Consider the following 19,192-nt stretch of genomic DNA (forward strand, 5'->3'; position numbering starts at 1 on the left):
CCTCCATACACTAGATGAACAATTATGGACTTAGGAGCTCTCTTTCATTGCCAAGTGAACTTTGTGTGTGTGTGTGTGTGTGTGTGTGTGTGTGTGTGTGTGTGTGTGTGTGTATGTGTGTGTGTGTGTGTATGTGTGTGTGTGTGTGTGTGTGTGTGTGTGTGTGTGTTAGAGGTGTGGAGATGTAGGTATCTATGCCTGCTCATGTGTGCATGTAATTTTAGAAATCAGAGGTCAACTTGGATACTGTTCCTCAGGAACCATCTACCTTGGATTTTAAGACAAGGTCTCTCCCTAGAATCTGAGATTGCCAATTAAGCCAGGTTGATGAGGGGGCCAGAGATCCCTACAGAGCTTCTTGTCTCTGCATCCCTGGGGCTAGGATTACAAATGTGGACCACCACACCTGGAATTTTACATGTATGCTGGGGGTCAAACTCCGGTCCTCATGCCTCCATGGCAAGTACTTTACCAACTAAGCTATCTTCCCAGGGCCCCAAAACAAGGTTTTGATAGGTACATGCTAACCATGCAGTTAAGCTGCCACATAATTATTCCAGTCATTGGTCAAACTTAATGACTTTTTGAGCAGTTGTCCATAGTAGACACTTGACTGCACTGATTCCTACCCTTATACAGAGCCTCTGTCTATTGATTCCTATAGCTTCTCCATCTCCTGCTTATTTTATTGTCCACTGTGACCTCATCATTGAAACCCAGATCCTACTCAATGAAGACTCACTGTCATCTAAGTTCCACGGACATTCTGAAAAGCCCCCACCCATCTTCCTTATTCTCTTGTTGTCAACTGCTTTCCCATCTTTGACTTGTAGACAGGAATTGTCCACTGTGCTTGGATCAGGTGGAGAGAGACATGTAGAACAATTCTGGGTGTTTTAGAGTTCCCCTGCTGGGAAACAGGGAGAAAAAGAAAGCCTGAGAGAAGAAAGCTATAATTCCCATGGTGCAGCATTGTCTTCATTTCTCATGGTAACAAATCTTATTGTATGCATCTTTCCCTCTTTTTTAAAACCATACTTACGTAGGTTTTAATGCTAATATCATCCAGATGACTGATCAAAGCTTCATTCCTTATTGCCACCTGGCTAAGCTATGTGTAAAGTTTTAATATTACACTTTTATAGCTACATATTGTCATTAAGCTGTGGCATCTACTAGTCACTCAAGGGTTTTCATCTTGTTTTGAAAGCTACATGGATAAAGTCTTCAGAAACGTCTGAGGGGCGACAGTATCTGGCACCTTTGCACACACACAGTGTTCATCAAGGATCTTAGTTAATGGATAAAGTCTGTTTTCCAGGTTGACTTTTGGTACTGGTAAAAGCCTTCCAAAGTCCCCTGGTCTTCCAAAGGCTAGGGAACCATAAGAAAATGCACTTTGTAACACCTAGGCACTCCTTATTCATAGTGAGGTAATTGGGTAGGTAGGCACTAGGTCCAGTTTACTGAGAAATAGAATATTCCTTAAAGGAGAACAAATTGACTTGGCTAGTAGTTTCAGATTTGTCTCAGCAATCATGATGTCACATATAGCAAAAAGAGTCTAACATGGGTGGCCAGAGATGGGAGTTTCAGGGGGACAAGTTGGGACCCCAGTGAATCACTAAATGAGTCCCCATGTTCCTAAATGCTATGCGACAGAAAGGTTGTCTATCTCCAACTACCCATGAATTTTTCTGGCTTTTCATTTAGGTCCACCCTGAAGACCTGCTCCTTTGTGGTGGGTCTTTCATGTATCCTTTGGCTATAGGGACACAAGCCATCCCACTTGGACCACCTACTGAACCTGTATGGAGTTTGAACAACTGGCATCCTTGTTTGAACCCTTGTTAAAAACTTTCTGCAGGTTTTCTTCTGTTGACCACTAAGGAGTATTATTTAGCGTGTCTTATCCTCCCAGGCTTTTCTTTGTGTGGTAGAAAAACGATATAACTGGGCAGGGATGAGGGTGAATAGTAGATTGTGGGGGCGTAATATGAAAAGAGGTCCATTTCCAATTTACGTGAAAGGAGCCAGATTGCTCAGTTGTTTTATGGGACATAACATGATCACCCAGGCTGTAAGAAATCGGTCACAGTTTAAGAGCTATGTTACAAGAAAGATAAATAAAAATAGTCTGAAGTATCAGACCGAACTCAATTTTCACCTCTGTTTCACACTCTTCTCTCATCCCAGACTAATCAAAAGAAGGCTCTTCCGCTCACGATTGCTCTGTGTACATTTCCCCCAGATCTGGTATTCATATGAACAATGTGGTTTATTTATATTTCAGCACCAAATTGGAAAGATGACATCATTCATTTACAGTCTTCATCCCATGACATGCCTACTCTCCAACACCTCATTTCAGCAGACACATTTAGGGCTGCATATAGCATCTTGTTTAGCCTGAGCATTCTTTTATGGGACACAGTTCAAAGGTATGGAGCTTTAGGATTGTTGCTGGTAAGAGAGTGACCTCATAAAGTCACAGGGGCTCCCCTGAAGGAGAAGGGCATCGCGATGTTTACAATAGCAGTGTTATTATTTGTTCATTCAGCCTCGCTCACTCATTCTTGGGCTTGCCCCTTCCTTCTCCCCCAACGCGGGTCTCATAGCTCCCTCCAGGCTCATAGAATTCTATTTGGAAGAAACTGTTCCAGATTTATTAGTCAATGAGTTCAAAAGTACAGTCCCCCATGGCAATCCTGGGATTTTAGGTGTGAATCCCGGTCTTCAGCATCTCGTGTCCAACAGCAGGAGAACTAAGGAGGATCTTGTCCACAAGGGCTCCACTACCCTGCTCTTTCTCAGAGCCTTACTTGTCCACTGGGTCCTCTGACACACTAAGTGGACAAATGAAGAATGTAAATGCTATTGGCTGCCAAAGGTTGCCTGGGTTTTTTTTTAATTTAATTTTTAAGTCTTTTTTATATTTTTATTTTTTTAATCATATACATGCATTTTTATGCTCACTTTGGGACCTTGCAAATATTGTACACATTTTAAAAGATGGAATGAATAAATCATGAGGCATCCTTTGGCAGGTTGAGCTGGGACATGAGGTGTTTCCAAAGCTTAACAGACCCTGAGTACTTAAGGGATAGCTGTTTCTACCTGTTCAGCTGTTTGCCTTCTCTACTAGCAGCCAGACAAGGAAAGGGGCCTGGAGACTGAAAATTGGAAGACCCAGAAATGTCCACACCCTTTGTCAAAAAAATGGCTCTTGGGGCTGGAGCCCATGTCTTCCTTTACTGGCTGCCAAATGACAGCAATAATAATTCCATCAAGGAAAGTTTGAAAGCCCAGTTGTACTTTGAGAGAATACTGTGCACATGCACTACTTTTGGTCCATAATGCTCTTTACTATTCAACAATTAATATAGTACACAGTAAAATTCCGACTGGTTGGAAGCCTTGATGACTCTCAACTTCTGGCTCTCTGAGAATACTGGTGGTCCACGCCATCTTGGACTGTTATAGCAACCCACGCCATGTCCTCAACTCTTGGTGACCTTTCCTATTGAAGAGAGACATGCAGCCCTGTCTAGCCTGGCAGCATCCTTCATCCTTCCAGCACTCACTGCAGCAGTATCCACTTGTTGTCTGCTTCTGCAGACCAAGCTTCAAGGCTAGGCACAAGGAAAGCTCCTAGAGGAGGCTGAGAGTAGCTCCAGGGCAGAAATATGCTTAGTATGTATAGTGCCCTGGCCTCAATCCCCAGCACTGCTGAAAAGAAAGAAAAGAAAAGAGGAAGAAGGAAGGAAGGGAGAGAGAGAGGGAGGGACAGGGGGAGGGATAAAAGACAGACAAACAAGAGTAGGCTGCTACAGAAACCTGTGAGTCAGGAATCAGAATGAAGGAAAGGCCAAGGAGAGAAAGTGCAGGAAGAGGACACAGCGTACTCAAAGGAGAAAGTTCTCCAGCAGACAATGGCAGCAGTGATGTCAGTAAAGGTCCTTGACTGACACTTGCCCCTCACAGCAATCCCAGGAAAGATCCCTCCCATTTTAGAGGTAAGGCAGTCAAGGCTTAGTTAATCACCTTAGGACAACACAACCAGCAAGTTAGGTGGAGCAACACTTGAATCTGGGCGATCCTACCCTTTGATCTAGACTCTCCGGCTTTCCAGGCTAGCTAATTTCTTCCGTCCTTTCCAATGGGCTTCAGGCATTGTTTGTGTTGTTGTGGCCTTGTTAAGTTAGTTCCCCCTGCGCTGTTGCTTGCCCCACATCATAAAGGAATACAGGATTTGACCATGACTCCCAGTCTCCCTTCCGACAAGCGCCACGTGACTAGAGCAGTGGGCTGGCTTTCCACCAATCCTCTCAAAGAGCAATGGCAGCTAAATGTCCGTAGACAGCCTTCCTGGAGACATCGCCATCATGACTGCAGTGAAGCATCGCCATCAGTGTCCCTGCGTTTGGCAGCTTGGGCGGACTTCCCTTCCTTGTCCTTTGAGAGTGTTGTGTGTCGTTCTGTGTCTCCACACAGCCCTCCCCCAGAGTTTCCTTCCAGGGCTTCCTTCCGACCTTGTCTAGAATGTAGGCTGTGACTGTGGGCATCTTGCGATTGCTAGCTCCCTCTGGATCTCTGATTGTACCTTAGGATGCGTCCACCCCCCCACACACACACACCCCTTAAAAAGAGCATGGACATGTCCAGATGTTGCACACAGCTTCTTTATTAGGTTCCAGTGTGCCTAGAGACGAGGACTTCTGGAATGAAGTGAAGGGAGCCCTCCCTGCAGGTGCTGTCAGTGTATGCTGTGTCTATCTACCAGGCTTGTTGTCTAGCTCCTGACGGAATCTTCCCTGGTTCTCCTTCTGCACAGACCCAGAACAGGATGAAGCTGATGGCAGACAACTATGACGAGGACCATCACCATTACCACCACCACCACCATCACCACCACCGATCTCCTGGGAGGTCACAGCATTCCAACCACAGGCCCTCTCCGGACCAGGTCAGTTTCATTGCCGCTTACCTCAAGGACCCCTCTTACGCTTTGGATATTTTAAGATAAAATAAATAATCCTCAAGAAATAATAAACAGCATAAAGTGATACGTTCTTTGAACTGAAACTAATAGCTTTGGTATTTATTTCCATCACTCAAGGAATCTAAATGTTTTCCTTTCTCCTTCCTCTTTAAGGTTTTGTCTTCTCTTGTTTATGTTATGCATTTTCTTTCCTCCCCTCCTTTCTTCTTTCATAGATATGCAGCCTAGTGCTGGCTCATATCTAATGGCTAGTTACTTTGGAATGTCTCTTTGCAAGTTTTAAAAGAAAGCACTCTGTTCCCAGAGCTTGGAAACCAGAGAAACCTTGAGTTTGCTGAGCACTCTCCTAGAAAATCCCTCAGTGGTACAAGTCAATGGTGAGGTAAAACACCAAAAGGAGCAATCCATTTCGCTGGCCTTTCAGTCAGTGAAGTCAAGGCGTCTTTGTTTTGGTGCCTGTCTTCTCCCATGACTAAGAAAGCAAGTGAAAAGATGAAATAACAAAAACCAAAAAAGAAATGCCTCAGTTTTCAACTGTGTTCACACTCATCCACTACATGAAAATACTATAATGTCCAGCATTAAAACTCCTGAAGGTGACTCATATGCGAATTAAGAAATTAAATACAAATAACCAGGACAATAAAAGTCAATATTAGTAGTTTTTCTTCCTTCACTATTTCTTTGTTATATATGATCATAATATAGTTTGTACAATAAATTCTAGTAGATATGGGGCATTAGGAAAAAGCACAGAATCATCTGTGTAAGCTGGAACATCTCAGATATTGGCAAGAAACGCTGTAATTTTCACTGTGTGTCGAGAGGGAGTCAGTGTTTTTGGGGAGGTGGCACTTACTCCTTAAACTGTTTTCAGATGCCTCTCCTCTCTCTCCTCACGTCACTGGCATCCCAGGCAAGTTAGTTAAGGTCTAGTCTTTAGAATGTTTTGTCAGGGATAAAACTCCAGGGGGAGCCAGTTATATAGAGCACATACCATTGAGATCCCAACCTTTGTACCCTGAAGAATCTACCCTTAGAGACCCTAGCACTGCAGAAGGTTTCCTCATAGGACTTGTAGATTTCCAAAGCCACCTGCAGAAAGGCTCTAGTTCATGGACTGCATCCCTCTGAAACATCGCCAGAGTCTGGTGACCTGGAAAATGGAAAGATTAATTATATGTCACTTCCTTACTTGTCCTTGTTTTTGTTTGGTTTTTATGTATTCAGTTTTTGCCACTATCCCCGCACGCTCACACCTGCTCATCCCAGCATATCTGAGATCGCCCCCCCTCCACCCCAGCTACTGCCCTTTGGCACACTGCCCTTTGTTCCTTGGCATTCTCCCATGAAAGGTCAGGGTGAGGCTTCATTGGTGGGAGGCCTGCAGACCTCACATTGCCTGTCCTTCTGAGCTGTGCGTGCCAGAAGGCCACCCTGGATATCCTTCTCCCCCAGACATAGTGAATAGCCAGAGCTGGAAGGGCACCAAGAAGAATTAGAGTGAGTCATACAAGGACCTGCTGATATAACCAGTCATGTGTCCTAACATGCCCTGTTGCAAATGATGGCCAGATCAAATCAGTCTGCTTTGTGTATGGTTATTTCTTACAAAAGCTGGCCTCCTGACATGTAGGCATCGGGCTGGCCATGGAGTGACTTGCCAGCTTAGTAGGCCCTCATGTGTGTCTACATCACCAAAGGTGTCCACAGAGCATCAGTGATTGTGTCTGGCTGAGACATATCCTTAGGACCCTGGACACATCTTTGTCACTACTGGAATCAGTAAGTGCTCTGAACAACTCTTGGGCACAGAGATGGTAGCTGCATCCTCCTAGGGGAAACCTCCCATGCTCTAGGAGGATGTCTACCTGGCTGGATTTGGGCTGCTAGTAGTTTGCTGTGTCAGCTGATCCCTGGAGCAAATGTCACGTGCCAGCCCTATGAAGAGCCTGGAGAGGAGCATGCATGCAGGCCAGATAAAACCCTGTCTTCAAGATGCTTGCTCTCCATTCCTAGAACAACAGTGCCAGGTCCCTTAGTGGCTACTTAATTTTTTCTTGGTCCTGTCAATCATAATATAGATTAAAAAAATTAAACTCATTAGGGCCGTGGTTTCTGAACTTACAGTTGATGGTGAAAGCGCAATGGCCTTACCTAGGAAGGGACTTTTACAATTTTAAGTTGGAACCACGAAGCTGCCACACTGCACCCTTTCAGTTGTCAAAGGAATGTTAAGCAAGGGCATCTGGTGTGATATTTGGTTGGCCTCAGAGATGAAATTATTAGACTTCCTGAGCCCCATCCCTGCTAGACCATGGCCTCCAGATTTAGGAAATGGTGCGCTCCCCTGCACTGTATCAACAGCCTAGATGTCAACTTGGGCATTGTTATGGAGCTCAGTTGCAGAGTGTGGCAGTTGTGAAAGCCTACAAAGTTTTCCCCAACTGATTACAATCCCTACGCATGATTGGTAGGCTGTGTCTAGTGATTCCCTGGGGAAGTGAGAGGCCTGTGTCAGAGTGTGGCATCCCGAGAGTCTAGATACTGAGTTAGTTTGGGTGCAATTCCAGGTAGTGTCCACTGTGTGGAATTAGCTGAGCTGACTTCAAGGAAAGTCATCTCTTCCTGTGAGTCTTCCAGCCCTGGCCTTCTGGTAGTCATCAGGTTCAACCAACCATGTCTTCTAGACAAGTGGCCACAACTGTTGCCATTGTTTCCTGAGGTTTACGAAGAGATCAGAAAACATGAAAATGAGGAACTACGAAAAATCAGTCACTTGGCTACATTTCCAGAGAAACTCAGTTTTCCTCAGGAAACACAGCACTCGCCAGGCACTTGAAGACTTACATTCTTTTTCCATTGCTTTCCTGTCCCTTGGCCCTTCACCGTGATTTTTGATTTCTCCTTGAAAGAAACTGAATCTAAGCATTATAAGTCTAAACTCACGTTCCCCCAAGTAACTTCTAGAACATTAGTCCCATGAGGGAAGTCTTGAGACAAAGAATGGGGGGGCCAAGAATTTTGGGAAAGTACTATACATTTTTTAACTCTATCTCCTAGCATCCTGATACCATTAGCAGATCAAAGGATCTAAAATGGCATATAATAAAGAAAGCTCTATAATTTTATTTAATCTAGCATTTCCCAGACTTATTTGATCATGGTTTTAATTTTTTTTTTCTAGTAACATCTGTGCTTTGAGAAATTGTGTTCTCAGGCTATTGGGTGAGAAAAGATACTACCTAGTTTAAAACATGGCTGATCCTGTTTTTTAGCAGTACTTTCACGGGAAGGAGATCTTTGGACACTAACCCTTGTGGTTCACATAGTGGGAAGTGAAAGTGCCCCTTCCATTCATTTCCTGGAGAGTGGGTTGTCTCAACAAGGACCTGGATGATCTGAACTACAGGAGTCACTCATGTGAGGACTCAGGAAATCAAGGACTCTCAGAGGCCAGTCACCCCAGGATGACTACAGCCATCAGATATGTCCAAGTAGAAAAGGACGTCCCAACAATGTAGTAATAATGTAGGAAGCCCCTTTAGTCAAGAAGTAGCTATAAAGTACACTGAAAATATTTCTCATGGTACAGTCAAGAAAAGTCAATGGGACATGCTGGAGACACACTAGTGATTCAGCTTTTATTGAAGTGACCAAGATTGATTTCATAAAACTCAGTGGAAGTGCAGTCTCTCCTAAATGCCCTCCACACCTGTAGTCATCAGTATCACCTGTTACATCCTTCCTATAGTATCGTCTCTGCCTTAAGGCATATCGGTGGTACCAGGTCTCTGCTGTCTTTTTTGTGGCCATATATAACTTTTACTGTCCCAGGAAAAGGCATATTTTAGTAAGGTCTTTCCATTGTCTCCCAGATTTGTACTAACCCCAGCAATGAGAAATCTGCATGACATAGTGCCATACATACTTAGACCAAGGATAGTCAGGCCAGTTCAGCCTGCCCCTTGAATATCTAGGAATCTCCACATTTCTCCACTGGGTATTGGGCTGGGATGATGGATCTTTAAGGGCCCAGACCTCACTGTTTGCTTATTCTAAATGCACCTGTACATGTAAAGGCACTGAATGGTCTGATTCTAGTGTGGAAGTAGGGCCTTGAGGACACAGAACCTGAGCATTTTAGAGCTAGACACCCCAGAGCACACAATACTTTTTGAAGACCAGGAGAAAAGGCTTCTGTCTTCTCCTGCCCTCCTTCACTGAATGGAAAACCCAAGCACAGGAGATGGAGGGCTAAGTGCATTTCACTACCTATATCATTTCCAGATCTTGAGATTTTGAATTTTACTAAACAGAAATCCTACTTCTCTAGAAGGGCTATAGAGTCCAGGAGTATGGAGGCATAATGCTTACTAGAATTATAGAAAAAGTAGAAGGTGATTGACTTCTATGTTGATGTTCTTTGTTGGATATTGTGAAGCACATTTCCTCTGTCTGACTCCCACATGCACATTCAATAAATGTTCCTTTAATGATCAGTTTCTGTAATATATATGAAAAAGAAGGTCAGATGGAAGTGTCCCTGTTATAAAGGTTAAGAACTGTTATTTGGAGAGATTATTCATGATCTAAAGACATATAACTGGGCTGGAGAAATGATTAAGTGATTAAAAGCACTTGCCGCTCTTCCAGAGGACCTGAGTTCAATGCTCATCATTGACTTGAGTGGCTTAGAGATAACTATAACCTATAATTCCATAACCTATAACTACCTATAACTGCATAACCACCTATAACCTATAACTCCAACTCCAGGGGATCCTATGCCCTCTTCTGGCAGCTACAGTGATCATTGGTCTGCTCTCTACTGCCACTGGTTACTGTGTATGCTCCCAGCATGCCTTGCCTCTTAGCTGTGGTATTTTTATACAGAGGTTGATGTCCAGGGGACTTAACCTATGACCCCCTTTAAGAACTGTAGCACTCATTGCCTTAGTCTTGAGGCTTCTGGGCCCTGAATGTGGCCTTGTTTCTCTCCTTCCATTTGCCAAAGATCTCTAGGTTTGCTAAACCCTGGGAGTTAAAGGAGAGTCCCTGCCTTCTTCTCCTACCACCTCAAGTACAGCTCACACCTGAGCCTTGCGTATCTGCTCTAGGTAGAGTACTCAGGTTCCTATAAAGCCTTCCCATGGAAGAGGAACTTGAAGTCAACTGGACAAGTAGGCTGTCACTGAGGTCATGGCTGGAGGCAGAGGACCTGTGCAGACCCCATAGCTTTCTGTCTATCCTTCCTCTTATGCTTTGTGTGCAGTCACTGAGAATCCCATAGAGCCCAGATCCCCAAAGAGAGGCAGCACTTTCCGTCTGCCTTCTGGTCCCTGTGACTTCTGACAAAGCCATTGGAAAGTTCTTGAGACCCCTCTGCCCTTTGTGAAATATGAGATTGGGGCCTTTTATTGGTGTCCCTATGCTTTCTATAGTAGATTAGCCAGAGCAGCGCCCTTTGAATTCTGACAGAGTTCAGTGCGCTCTGTGGCCCCCAGAAGATGAATTCTATATGTAAAGTTGTTATTCTTAGCTTTTGCTTAGGAAAGGAAAAAAAGAATTTATTTTATGTTTTGAGGTTAAATGGGCGTAGGACAAATGTATACACAGAGTCCTGTGTGTATATATGTATGTATCACTATGTGTCAGATGAATGGAGGACTTTTCCACATATGGAAGAATCTCACACGATCATGTTTAACTAGAAATTTCTCTCCTGTATATGTGTGTGTATAAATGTATTTTCATGTTTACTACATGGAAGAAAAATTAACCACTGTGTATCGAATTTATAAAAATGTAGCTATAGAACAGTAGGGGTGAGGGGGGAAGGGAGAGAAGAAAAAGGAGGGTGAGGGGAATGGGAGGAAGAGACGAGAAGAGAGACCCCCATCATGTCTACTTCCCCATGAAGTAACCTAATGAGAAAGTTATATGTCCGAGACTCTTAATATCACTATCCATTTTAGCCAGTGTGTCTGAAGTTCACCCGAGGAAGCCCTCTCCTTTTTATTTGTTTGTTTGTTTTGTGTGTTACGGATTTGATTTCATGGCCCTCATTCTGAAAGAAGCCTCAGCTTTTGGCTTCAAATCCAAGAGCCCATGAAGAGCTCTTCTCTGGGTGCTGGTGTGTATTGGGTGAGATCAGGGTTCAGAGATTACCACAGCCACTCCGGGGCCAGACCTCTCAGAGCCAAGCCTGCGATCGCCTCATGTGTCCACGGAGCTACATCCTGTGAGGCACTGGCTTCTTTCCTGGAGCCTCATTGGTCACAAGTTAGATTGGAATATTTTTTTTTTTTGGAATTTTTCAACAATTAGAATATTGTTTAAAACTCAGCAGATTTAAAAAAATATATAGATGTTCTAAAAAGATAGCAACAATAGCACTTTTGCATGATCTTCACAACATCTGTGAGAGATCCTCCAAACCACTAAAACATGTCAAATGGCCTACGCCATTTCTCACCACTGGTAAGGAAAAGAGGAAGTCTGTGTGTTTGCTTGCTTTTATGAGCAGAAGCTCCAGGGCGACACTGTGGGGCCCCAGGTAAAGAGGAGGATGGGGACAAATGCTGCTCTTGGGGAAGGTGTTTCAGTGCCTCTTCCCTCAGCTAGCAGCTGCATGCTCAACCAGCCATTCTAGGCCCAGGAAAGGAGACAAGTTCGCAGGCACTGGGCTTTGTAGATTATTGCCAGAGCTCTTTAATCTGGGTGTGATGTTAATTCCTCCTGTGTAAGCACATGAGGCAAGCCCTGATAAACCCTGCCGGGATGGTCTTGGTGTGTGGGAAAAGAGCATAGCTTCTTGGTGTGCTGGGACCCTCAGGATAGAAAAGGGTTTTCCTCAAAAGAGGCTAGCTAGCATCTAGTCACGATTCTACTGTTGCCCTGTTTGGGGTAAAGCAGGGCTCCCCCCCTTTACTGGGTTGTTTTACTTTTACACTGTGTTTGCAGTATTAGGACTTCATTAAGAGATTTGTTGCCCTGTGTCTTTCCAGTTAGCAGGGCTTTCGGGCCCAGCCTGCACTCCGCAGCCTGTCTATAGGTGGAACTCGGGCTTGGCAACATCAGAGGCTGGATTCCCTTTCACCACGCTGCCGCTTTAATCCAGTCACATTTGTCTAACAGGCAGCATGTCAACTCTCTATTGAAAAGGGGTGGCCAACCTTGAAGCGCCGGGAAGCAGGGAAATCCATTTTATATTGCTGAATACCCTCTGCCTCTCTTTTTTTCCCCCCTTGAACTGCTGGACTAAGGATCATGTTTGACTTACACACTCCAGGCGCTTGCAGCTCTTCAAAGATAAAGGAACAACAGAGGGAAAGGAGCTGGAGGCATCTTTTAATACACACTGCACTCACTCACAAAGTCTGATAGTTACTTAATAAAAAAAAAACATGTTCATGAAATAATGGCACCATACAACATTCTGATTCGGGTGTCTCTCTACTAATGAGCGGAGGAAACGCCAGAATACTCCCAACACAGATGATGTGCCCAGTTGGAAGTAGTTTAATTTTCATTCTCTCGTTTAGTTCTCACAGCACCCCATGAAGTGTGGGAACCGCATGGATCCCATTTTTGTCTGTAAGCAACAGGGAAAAGGCAAAATCAAAAATCTAGGAGATTTGGTGGCCCACCAGCCAAGAAATAGTCCAGCCAGAGCCATGTTAAAAACACAAATTTTACTGTGTTTAACAAAGCCAAGTGTTAATGACTGATAGATGAAGGAGCAAAAATAAAGCCTGTCTTCACTCCCGCCCCTTTTTATGGCTATCTGGCAGTGGCTTGGCTTTTAGCAGATGTTGACTTTGTGCTCCCAAACAATATTATTGGCCAATGGAGAGCCTTCCAGCAGTTTCCTCTTCAGCCCAGAGAGCTGGATCTATTCGCCAGAGACTGGCTTCTCCAAATTTCTTCCTCTTAAAAGAAATAAGGCTCAAGCTCGTATATGGTACTAAAATTTTGAGTGAGTACTCCAAGATGCCAAGTTAGAAGTCGGGGGGAAGGCTGCCACCAAAGTGTCTATAAGGTTTTGAGCGCCTTAGCAAGGGTGTCTCCATGGTATCCTTGCTCTATTTTCCAGTGATCAGTCTACCTGGCTCCACGGGCTGTCCAGTCCACCTCTCTCCTGAGAGGTGCTCCAGTATGCCTCTTAAAATGTGGACCACTCCCATCATCGCCCAGTCAACCAGGGAGGTTCCAGCCTTCACTAGGAAGGGTGAGAAGAAAGAGCTGTTGTGATAGAAAGAGCAAAACATTCTGTTTGGAGATGGGGCAGTTATCCTCAAGCCTTGGCAGCCCTGGGAGCCAGGCAGCATTCTCTCTCAGAAGGCTCATTTTAAAAAGCCAGAACGAAGCCTGGCATTGGTACTCATTTATAAATATCTCTTTGGCTCCTGTGTCTGAGAACTTGTCAGGCAGTCTGAAGGAAGTGAAGGCACTGTCCTTCCCCACAGAGATGTGGAGACTTTTGCTGAAGCATTGCTGATCCTTCCATGTGAACAAGTCCCATGGCCTGTGAGGACCCTTTTCTTCCAAGAGTCAGGGGACTGGACCTAGGTTGTAGCATCATCCACCAACTGGGATCATCACCATGTGAGGAGGGGTCAGTGCAGAGTCCTGAGTACTTCAGAGCTGAGCTGAGCAGAGTCAACACACCCCACCAAGGGAGATCCAAATGCGCTTTCTGGGGTTCAGCTCAGGCAGAGTCAGAAAGGTACACATTTCCACTTGGCCAGTCTGGAATTTCACCTTGGCTCCACAGCACCCTGCCAGATGTTCTTTGGTGCCTTGGCTCAACTTCCACTCTGCCCACCTTCCCATAGTTATACAAACTCTACCTGACATCTGTGTCTGGGGGCTGCAGTGAAACGTAGTGGAGAAATTCAGATGGCTGTGAGGGTTTTCTATGACCTAAAGGAGGCACCGACACTTGCGGACAGCTTTGAAACTGCTCAGAAATGAGCAAGCATTTATACTTAAAACAGCCAAGAACGTGTATGAACCTGGCCGAGGCTTTCTTATTCTTTGGGGAACATGTCTGCCAGTGACTCCTGAAGGCGGAGGCAAATACAGGTCAAACAGGAGGTCACAGCCATGCCTGACTCCATCAGAGTAGAGACCTGATTCATGGACCAAGCATCCATGGAAGTTGTGAATAAGCAGTCTTTAGAGGGAAGATGTGGACTTGAATGTGGGAGAACATGTCCAGGCTCCCTGGCTTCCTCCAAGCCTGCTTCCCTTCACACATTCTGCAGCCAGGAGTGTCAAGAGGACATGACTTCTTGGAACCTGGACTCAGGGCATGTCGTGAACCCCACACTAGAGCCCTGCTTTTGTGACTTGACATTTCAGAGAAGCCATGATCACAAGTAGGGGTAAGGGAAGGTCTAGAGCCAGTTCAGACTGACCCCACCCCACACAGTAAGGACTCCTGACCAGAGTGAGGCTCAGTTCCTTGCAGATAGTGGTAGGTTCCCACAAAAGCCTTTGAAAGTGGCTCTTCCTTGGTTTCCCCCTCTTTTCTAGGTAAGATAGGTGTGACAATAAGGTCTTCATTAAGAACTTCGTCCTCTAGTTTTAAGGTGAAAATCAATCCAATACTCTAAAAGGACTGCAGATGCTTTAGAAAACAGTGATGGGCTTGAGTTTGCCTACCTGCTGTACCTAACACTTCAAAATAGAGACCCATTAAAGGCTTACCCTGGGTCGTTCACCATGCCAGGCTATCAGGTTCCTGTTCAGAGCTTCCTTGATGGGCTAATAAATGCTGCCCCCCCCCACCCCCAACACACACACACAACAAGAAGCCTTTTGATTTGTCAACAATGACTCAGTTCCTTTGCTTCTAGATCTTGTCATCAACAAACTCACAGTGAGCAGCCCATCTAGGGAGGAATTTGTTTTATCTCAGTATTTAGAGAATCCCATTAGAGCCTGGCATCTGGACTGTAGGATTTCCATCAAGGCCTCTTGTCTGTCCCATCAGCCTTGGAGCCGCAGACGCATCCTGGGGTTGTTGGACAGTTAAGCTTCCCTAACCTCAGAACTGGCTGTTTTGTGGTCTCCTTTCTCTGGGCTTCAATCCACAGAGCACGTTCCCAGCTTCAGATGCTGTAGACAAAAGCAAACAGATGACGGATGGACTAGAGCAGCCTCTTCCCATCCAGATACTTTGGCAACTTCCGGCAGAGCAATTGCTTACAAAGGACACCCCAGGATCAAACACCAGTCAAAATCCAGAAAGGCCACTGGGAACAGAAACATCAGCGGAGAACACAGGCTCTGTTGCATTTGAAAACTCCACGCGCCTCCAAGCGATGGGGCAGCGCGTTAGGGATCAAGTGTCCATATCTGTTGTTGTTGTTTGTTTTCGTTTTCTTCTGATTTACATTTCTGTGGGGTAAGGTTGCTGAAGAGCTTAGTACTTGCAAGCAGGGAGCCGTCAGACAGTTGGCAATGTTTGGGAGACATGGAGCTAGCTGCCTCTCCATGAGCTCCTCACCGTTGCTTTTTGTTTCTCAACTGGACACTCACGTTGACCCAAAGGACCTGGCGATGAGGGGCAGTTCAGGTTTATGCTCTGAAGACAAGAAAGACCAGAAATGGCCACCATTCCCTTTCTATTTTCTTCTAAAATCTTATTAAACTTTGAAAATGAAGAACTTTTTAAAATACGTAATATTCTCAGTTCATGAGAGGAGTTTATCCACATCTCTGCCGTGTTAAATGTGAGCTGAGTTTATATTGGGCTGTCATATTTCTTTACTTTATCCTCTAGCATACAAGACGTCGATCTCAACATCTGGTTTTTAATAACCCTCGACATCTGGGAGCTCCTTTTTATTCCTATGGTGGACGAGGAACAGTAGTGATATTGGCAGTGTATATTTTCAAGCTACAACTCCTGTCTGTTTCAATCATAATTAATTACCACTCTTTAATATATTTAATTTGCTAAAAGTGATTTGCATTAGACCGCACTTCACTGTTAGGAAAGTAGTGGCAGATTTTGGTGGCATTGGCTTTTCTTTCTTCTTTTTTTGAAACTGAAACCCTATACGAATGGACTTGGAACAAACTCCATGTAAATGCGCTATTGGGTTTTAAATGCGAAATGAAATAAATTGTTCTGCAAGCAAAGTTATTTGACAGCCATTTAGGAAGCGGTCAGCAGGGGCTGTGAGCTGCATTTCACAGAAAACCTCCAGTTTCATTTTGTAAATGGCACATTGTAGCATCTTCCTGTGCCTGGAGTTTTCCTACAGAAATGACTTTGGGGGTCAAGAACCCGATGATGAAAGTCAGGGCCTTCATTCAGAGAGCATGTTTACTCACATGCCCACTGAAATTCTGCATTGAGTTTCATAGGTTGCTAGGTCCCCAAAGCTTACTCAGTACTGTCCTGGGGTGCCCTGCTGTAAACTTGTTTTCTTTATTAACATGAAAAAGGAACATCAAATTTGCTTTTCTACAGAGATAGCCAGGAAGTTCAGGGAGTGTGGCAATACACTTTGCTCAGTCCTGTAGGGATGAAGAAGTGTGTGGCCCCAACATGAGCTAGTAAATAAATATCCTCCTCCAGATTGATCACAGGACTTGCTTTCTGCCAGAATATTCCTACATAAACTATCAAGCGAAGATTCATCCTGACTTATCCAGTTCAAGCTCTCTTGATTGAAAGTCCCATGAGGAGTTCTGAAGTTTTGTGGACCATTGATTCTTTTGGCAATCTGAAGTCTCTGGATCTTTTCTCAAAATAATATTTTAAATTCATGAGAGAAACAAAGGCAAAAAAACTATATTTGGGAATCAGTTCAAAGAGTATATACATCTGATTCCTCAAGTAGATAAAAATTACCTTGGCTTACTGAAGTATATGAAGCCATATATTGAATTGTGTGAAATTCCCGTTTTGGCAAGTCTGGGGTAGGGGCATTTCCATATGATTCAACCTACTACTGCGTGCAACACCTGCAATAGTCCAGATCCAAGTCTGAGGAAATGTTCCGAGTTACTATCCCCCTTACATCCAGTTTTTTTTTTTATTTATTTATTTATTTTAAACAAACAAGTCCTGCAGACTCTGTTGTCCTTGGTGAGTTGTTAAGAGCACCCTGCCCTCAGATGATATGCAGGGCCAGCTTGTGGACCACTCTGTTTTACATGTTTGTTTAGACACACCCTGTGACAGAGAGAGTTGTTTACAGCTGAGACTTTGCCATAGAGCATGTACTACCATCTTCAAGAATTTGAGCTCCTGCTTATTGGCCACTTCTCTCCGAGAAGAAATTATCCAGAGCCATTTTGGAAACATTTTCAACCAGAATTCAAACCAAATTAGTTCAACATCTTTTTTTGCAAGCATTCTGCCGAATTGCAAATTTACACTCTTCCTTGATTATAAATGTAAAACTAATTGTTCCACATAGGTACACCTTTCTGTATGCTAACTTCCAAATAGAAGGAGCCAAATCAGACTGCAGTGTGTCTGAGACTTCCTAAAATAACTAATGGGAGTTATCCCGTGCAAAAGACTTTATTCCACCTAAGTAGAAAGTTTTTAAAATTATTCTTCATCCTTACTGCAGGGTGTCTGAGACTTCATAAAATAGCTAATGGGAGTTATCCCATGCTAAAGAGTTTATTCTACCTAAGTAGAAAGTTTTTTTTAATTATTCCTCATCTTTTATTGATACTCTAAGCTTAAGAGAAATTAAGGGTATTTGATTACTATAATTACTTCTCTGCTTACTTTAAAGGTTTAATCCACTCTTTAAGCATATGAAATTCAAATTGCATGCTTTCCAAAAAAATAATCATCTACTAATGTAGACTAATTTTAATCTCCTAATCCAATCTTGACAGAGTCCCAGCTTGAGTGGGTGGAATGTTTTTGTGTGGGGTTGCCATAGATACAAAACTTGGTTATGCTTTTGACAAATCAGTGGTGTGGAACTTAAGTTACGATGGATTTGTTTGCCTTGCTCTTTAAGATGAAACAGAAAGTTCAGAATCGTGTGCCTTTCCGTGCATGTTGGTGTGACTAACCTTCTCTTCTTTCATTCTGGCGCCCCTCCTCTCTGTACACCTTCTCACTTCGGGCCGGCCGCAGGATGACGAGGAGGGCATATGGGCATAGCCGGGCCTGTAAACCAAAGTTCCAGTTTTGTTTTGAGGGGTGAGAAACCATCTTTTCTATCATTTTTCTTAAAAAAAAAAAATGATTGCATTCTAGTGTTGTATTGTGTGCGTGCTCAATTGTGTTCGCTGACGTCTGTGATTGTGTCCCGTGTTTGCTACTGTGTTCCGTGAGCGCAGAATGGCCGCGTGCTCTGACCATTCCCAAGAACCCCAGTCCATCCCCCTTGCTTTCCCACCCCCACCCCCACCCCCACCACATTGTTGCTCTGCCTTGTTGGGGCTGGGTTTAGCACAATCCAAATGTTTCTATGTCATTTTGGATGTACACTAACTATGACCTTAGGATTCTTTATACACTCTTTTAAGGTATGATTGTAGATGCAAAACTTGTCACAATTCTCCAGTCGTGGTTTGCAGCTGGCTGCTTGCTTTACCAGATATACCAGTGTGGTATGACTCTCATGTTCTTTGGGTCATGTCAAACGTTTGGCAAGGAATAAGGACAATAAAGGTATATGAAGCTGAAATTGTCATCTCTAAGAAGCCTGCTAAATGGATTGTACTGTGCCTTCTGTGGCAGTACTGAAGAACACATGAGGATCCAGGCATAATAATGGTGAATGGGTAATCGTAACTCTTCCAGTGAATTAGAATGGATGTGTTGCCATAGGGGGCCTTAGTGGTATTTTATCTGTGGCTTTGATTAAAACTTGTACTTCTAAGAGAATTTACATTATTAATTATGTACATTGTATTTTATAACGGGGTTTTGCTTTTTTAAAAGCTGATCTTAGCAGTGAAGAATCCTCCCTTTGTTTGTTTTGTTTTCTGTACTGTAATTGAGTAGGGGTGCATATAAACACCACACAGTTAGAAATGGAACACTGAACTCTAGCTGCTGGGAATTGTTCTTCTCCAATACACCATGAACGTTTACCACCAACTCCCTGGAGCTGAATGTTCATATGGTGACTTGGATATGCCATTGAATTTGATGACACTACACATGACATTTTGTTCAGAACAAGGAAT

The 19,192-nt window shown here is 44.0% G+C and overlaps 1 protein-coding gene across 17 annotated transcripts in view; it reads left to right on the forward strand.

The window, feature by feature from the left end:
- Positions 1-19,192, forward strand: part of Erc2 (ELKS/RAB6-interacting/CAST family member 2) — a 905,605-nt gene that overhangs the window by 726,299 nt on the left and 160,114 nt on the right. For 12 of the 17 annotated variants that reach the window (XM_076544121.1, XM_042284491.2, XM_042284494.2 and 9 more), the window contains one exon: positions 4,835-4,966. In XM_076544121.1, coding sequence (XP_076400236.1) covers positions 4,835-4,966 — 132 coding nt within the window. Of the gene's footprint in view, positions 1-4,834; positions 4,967-18,131; positions 18,198-19,192 lie in introns of all 17 variants that reach the window. The other 5 variants (XR_013042143.1, XR_013042144.1, XM_076544124.1 and 2 more) reach the window with 1 other exon arrangement.

Source organism: Peromyscus maniculatus, chromosome 9 (genome assembly GCF_049852395.1).
Source record: "Peromyscus maniculatus bairdii isolate BWxNUB_F1_BW_parent chromosome 9, HU_Pman_BW_mat_3.1, whole genome shotgun sequence".
NCBI lineage: Eukaryota > Metazoa > Chordata > Mammalia > Rodentia > Cricetidae > Peromyscus > Peromyscus maniculatus.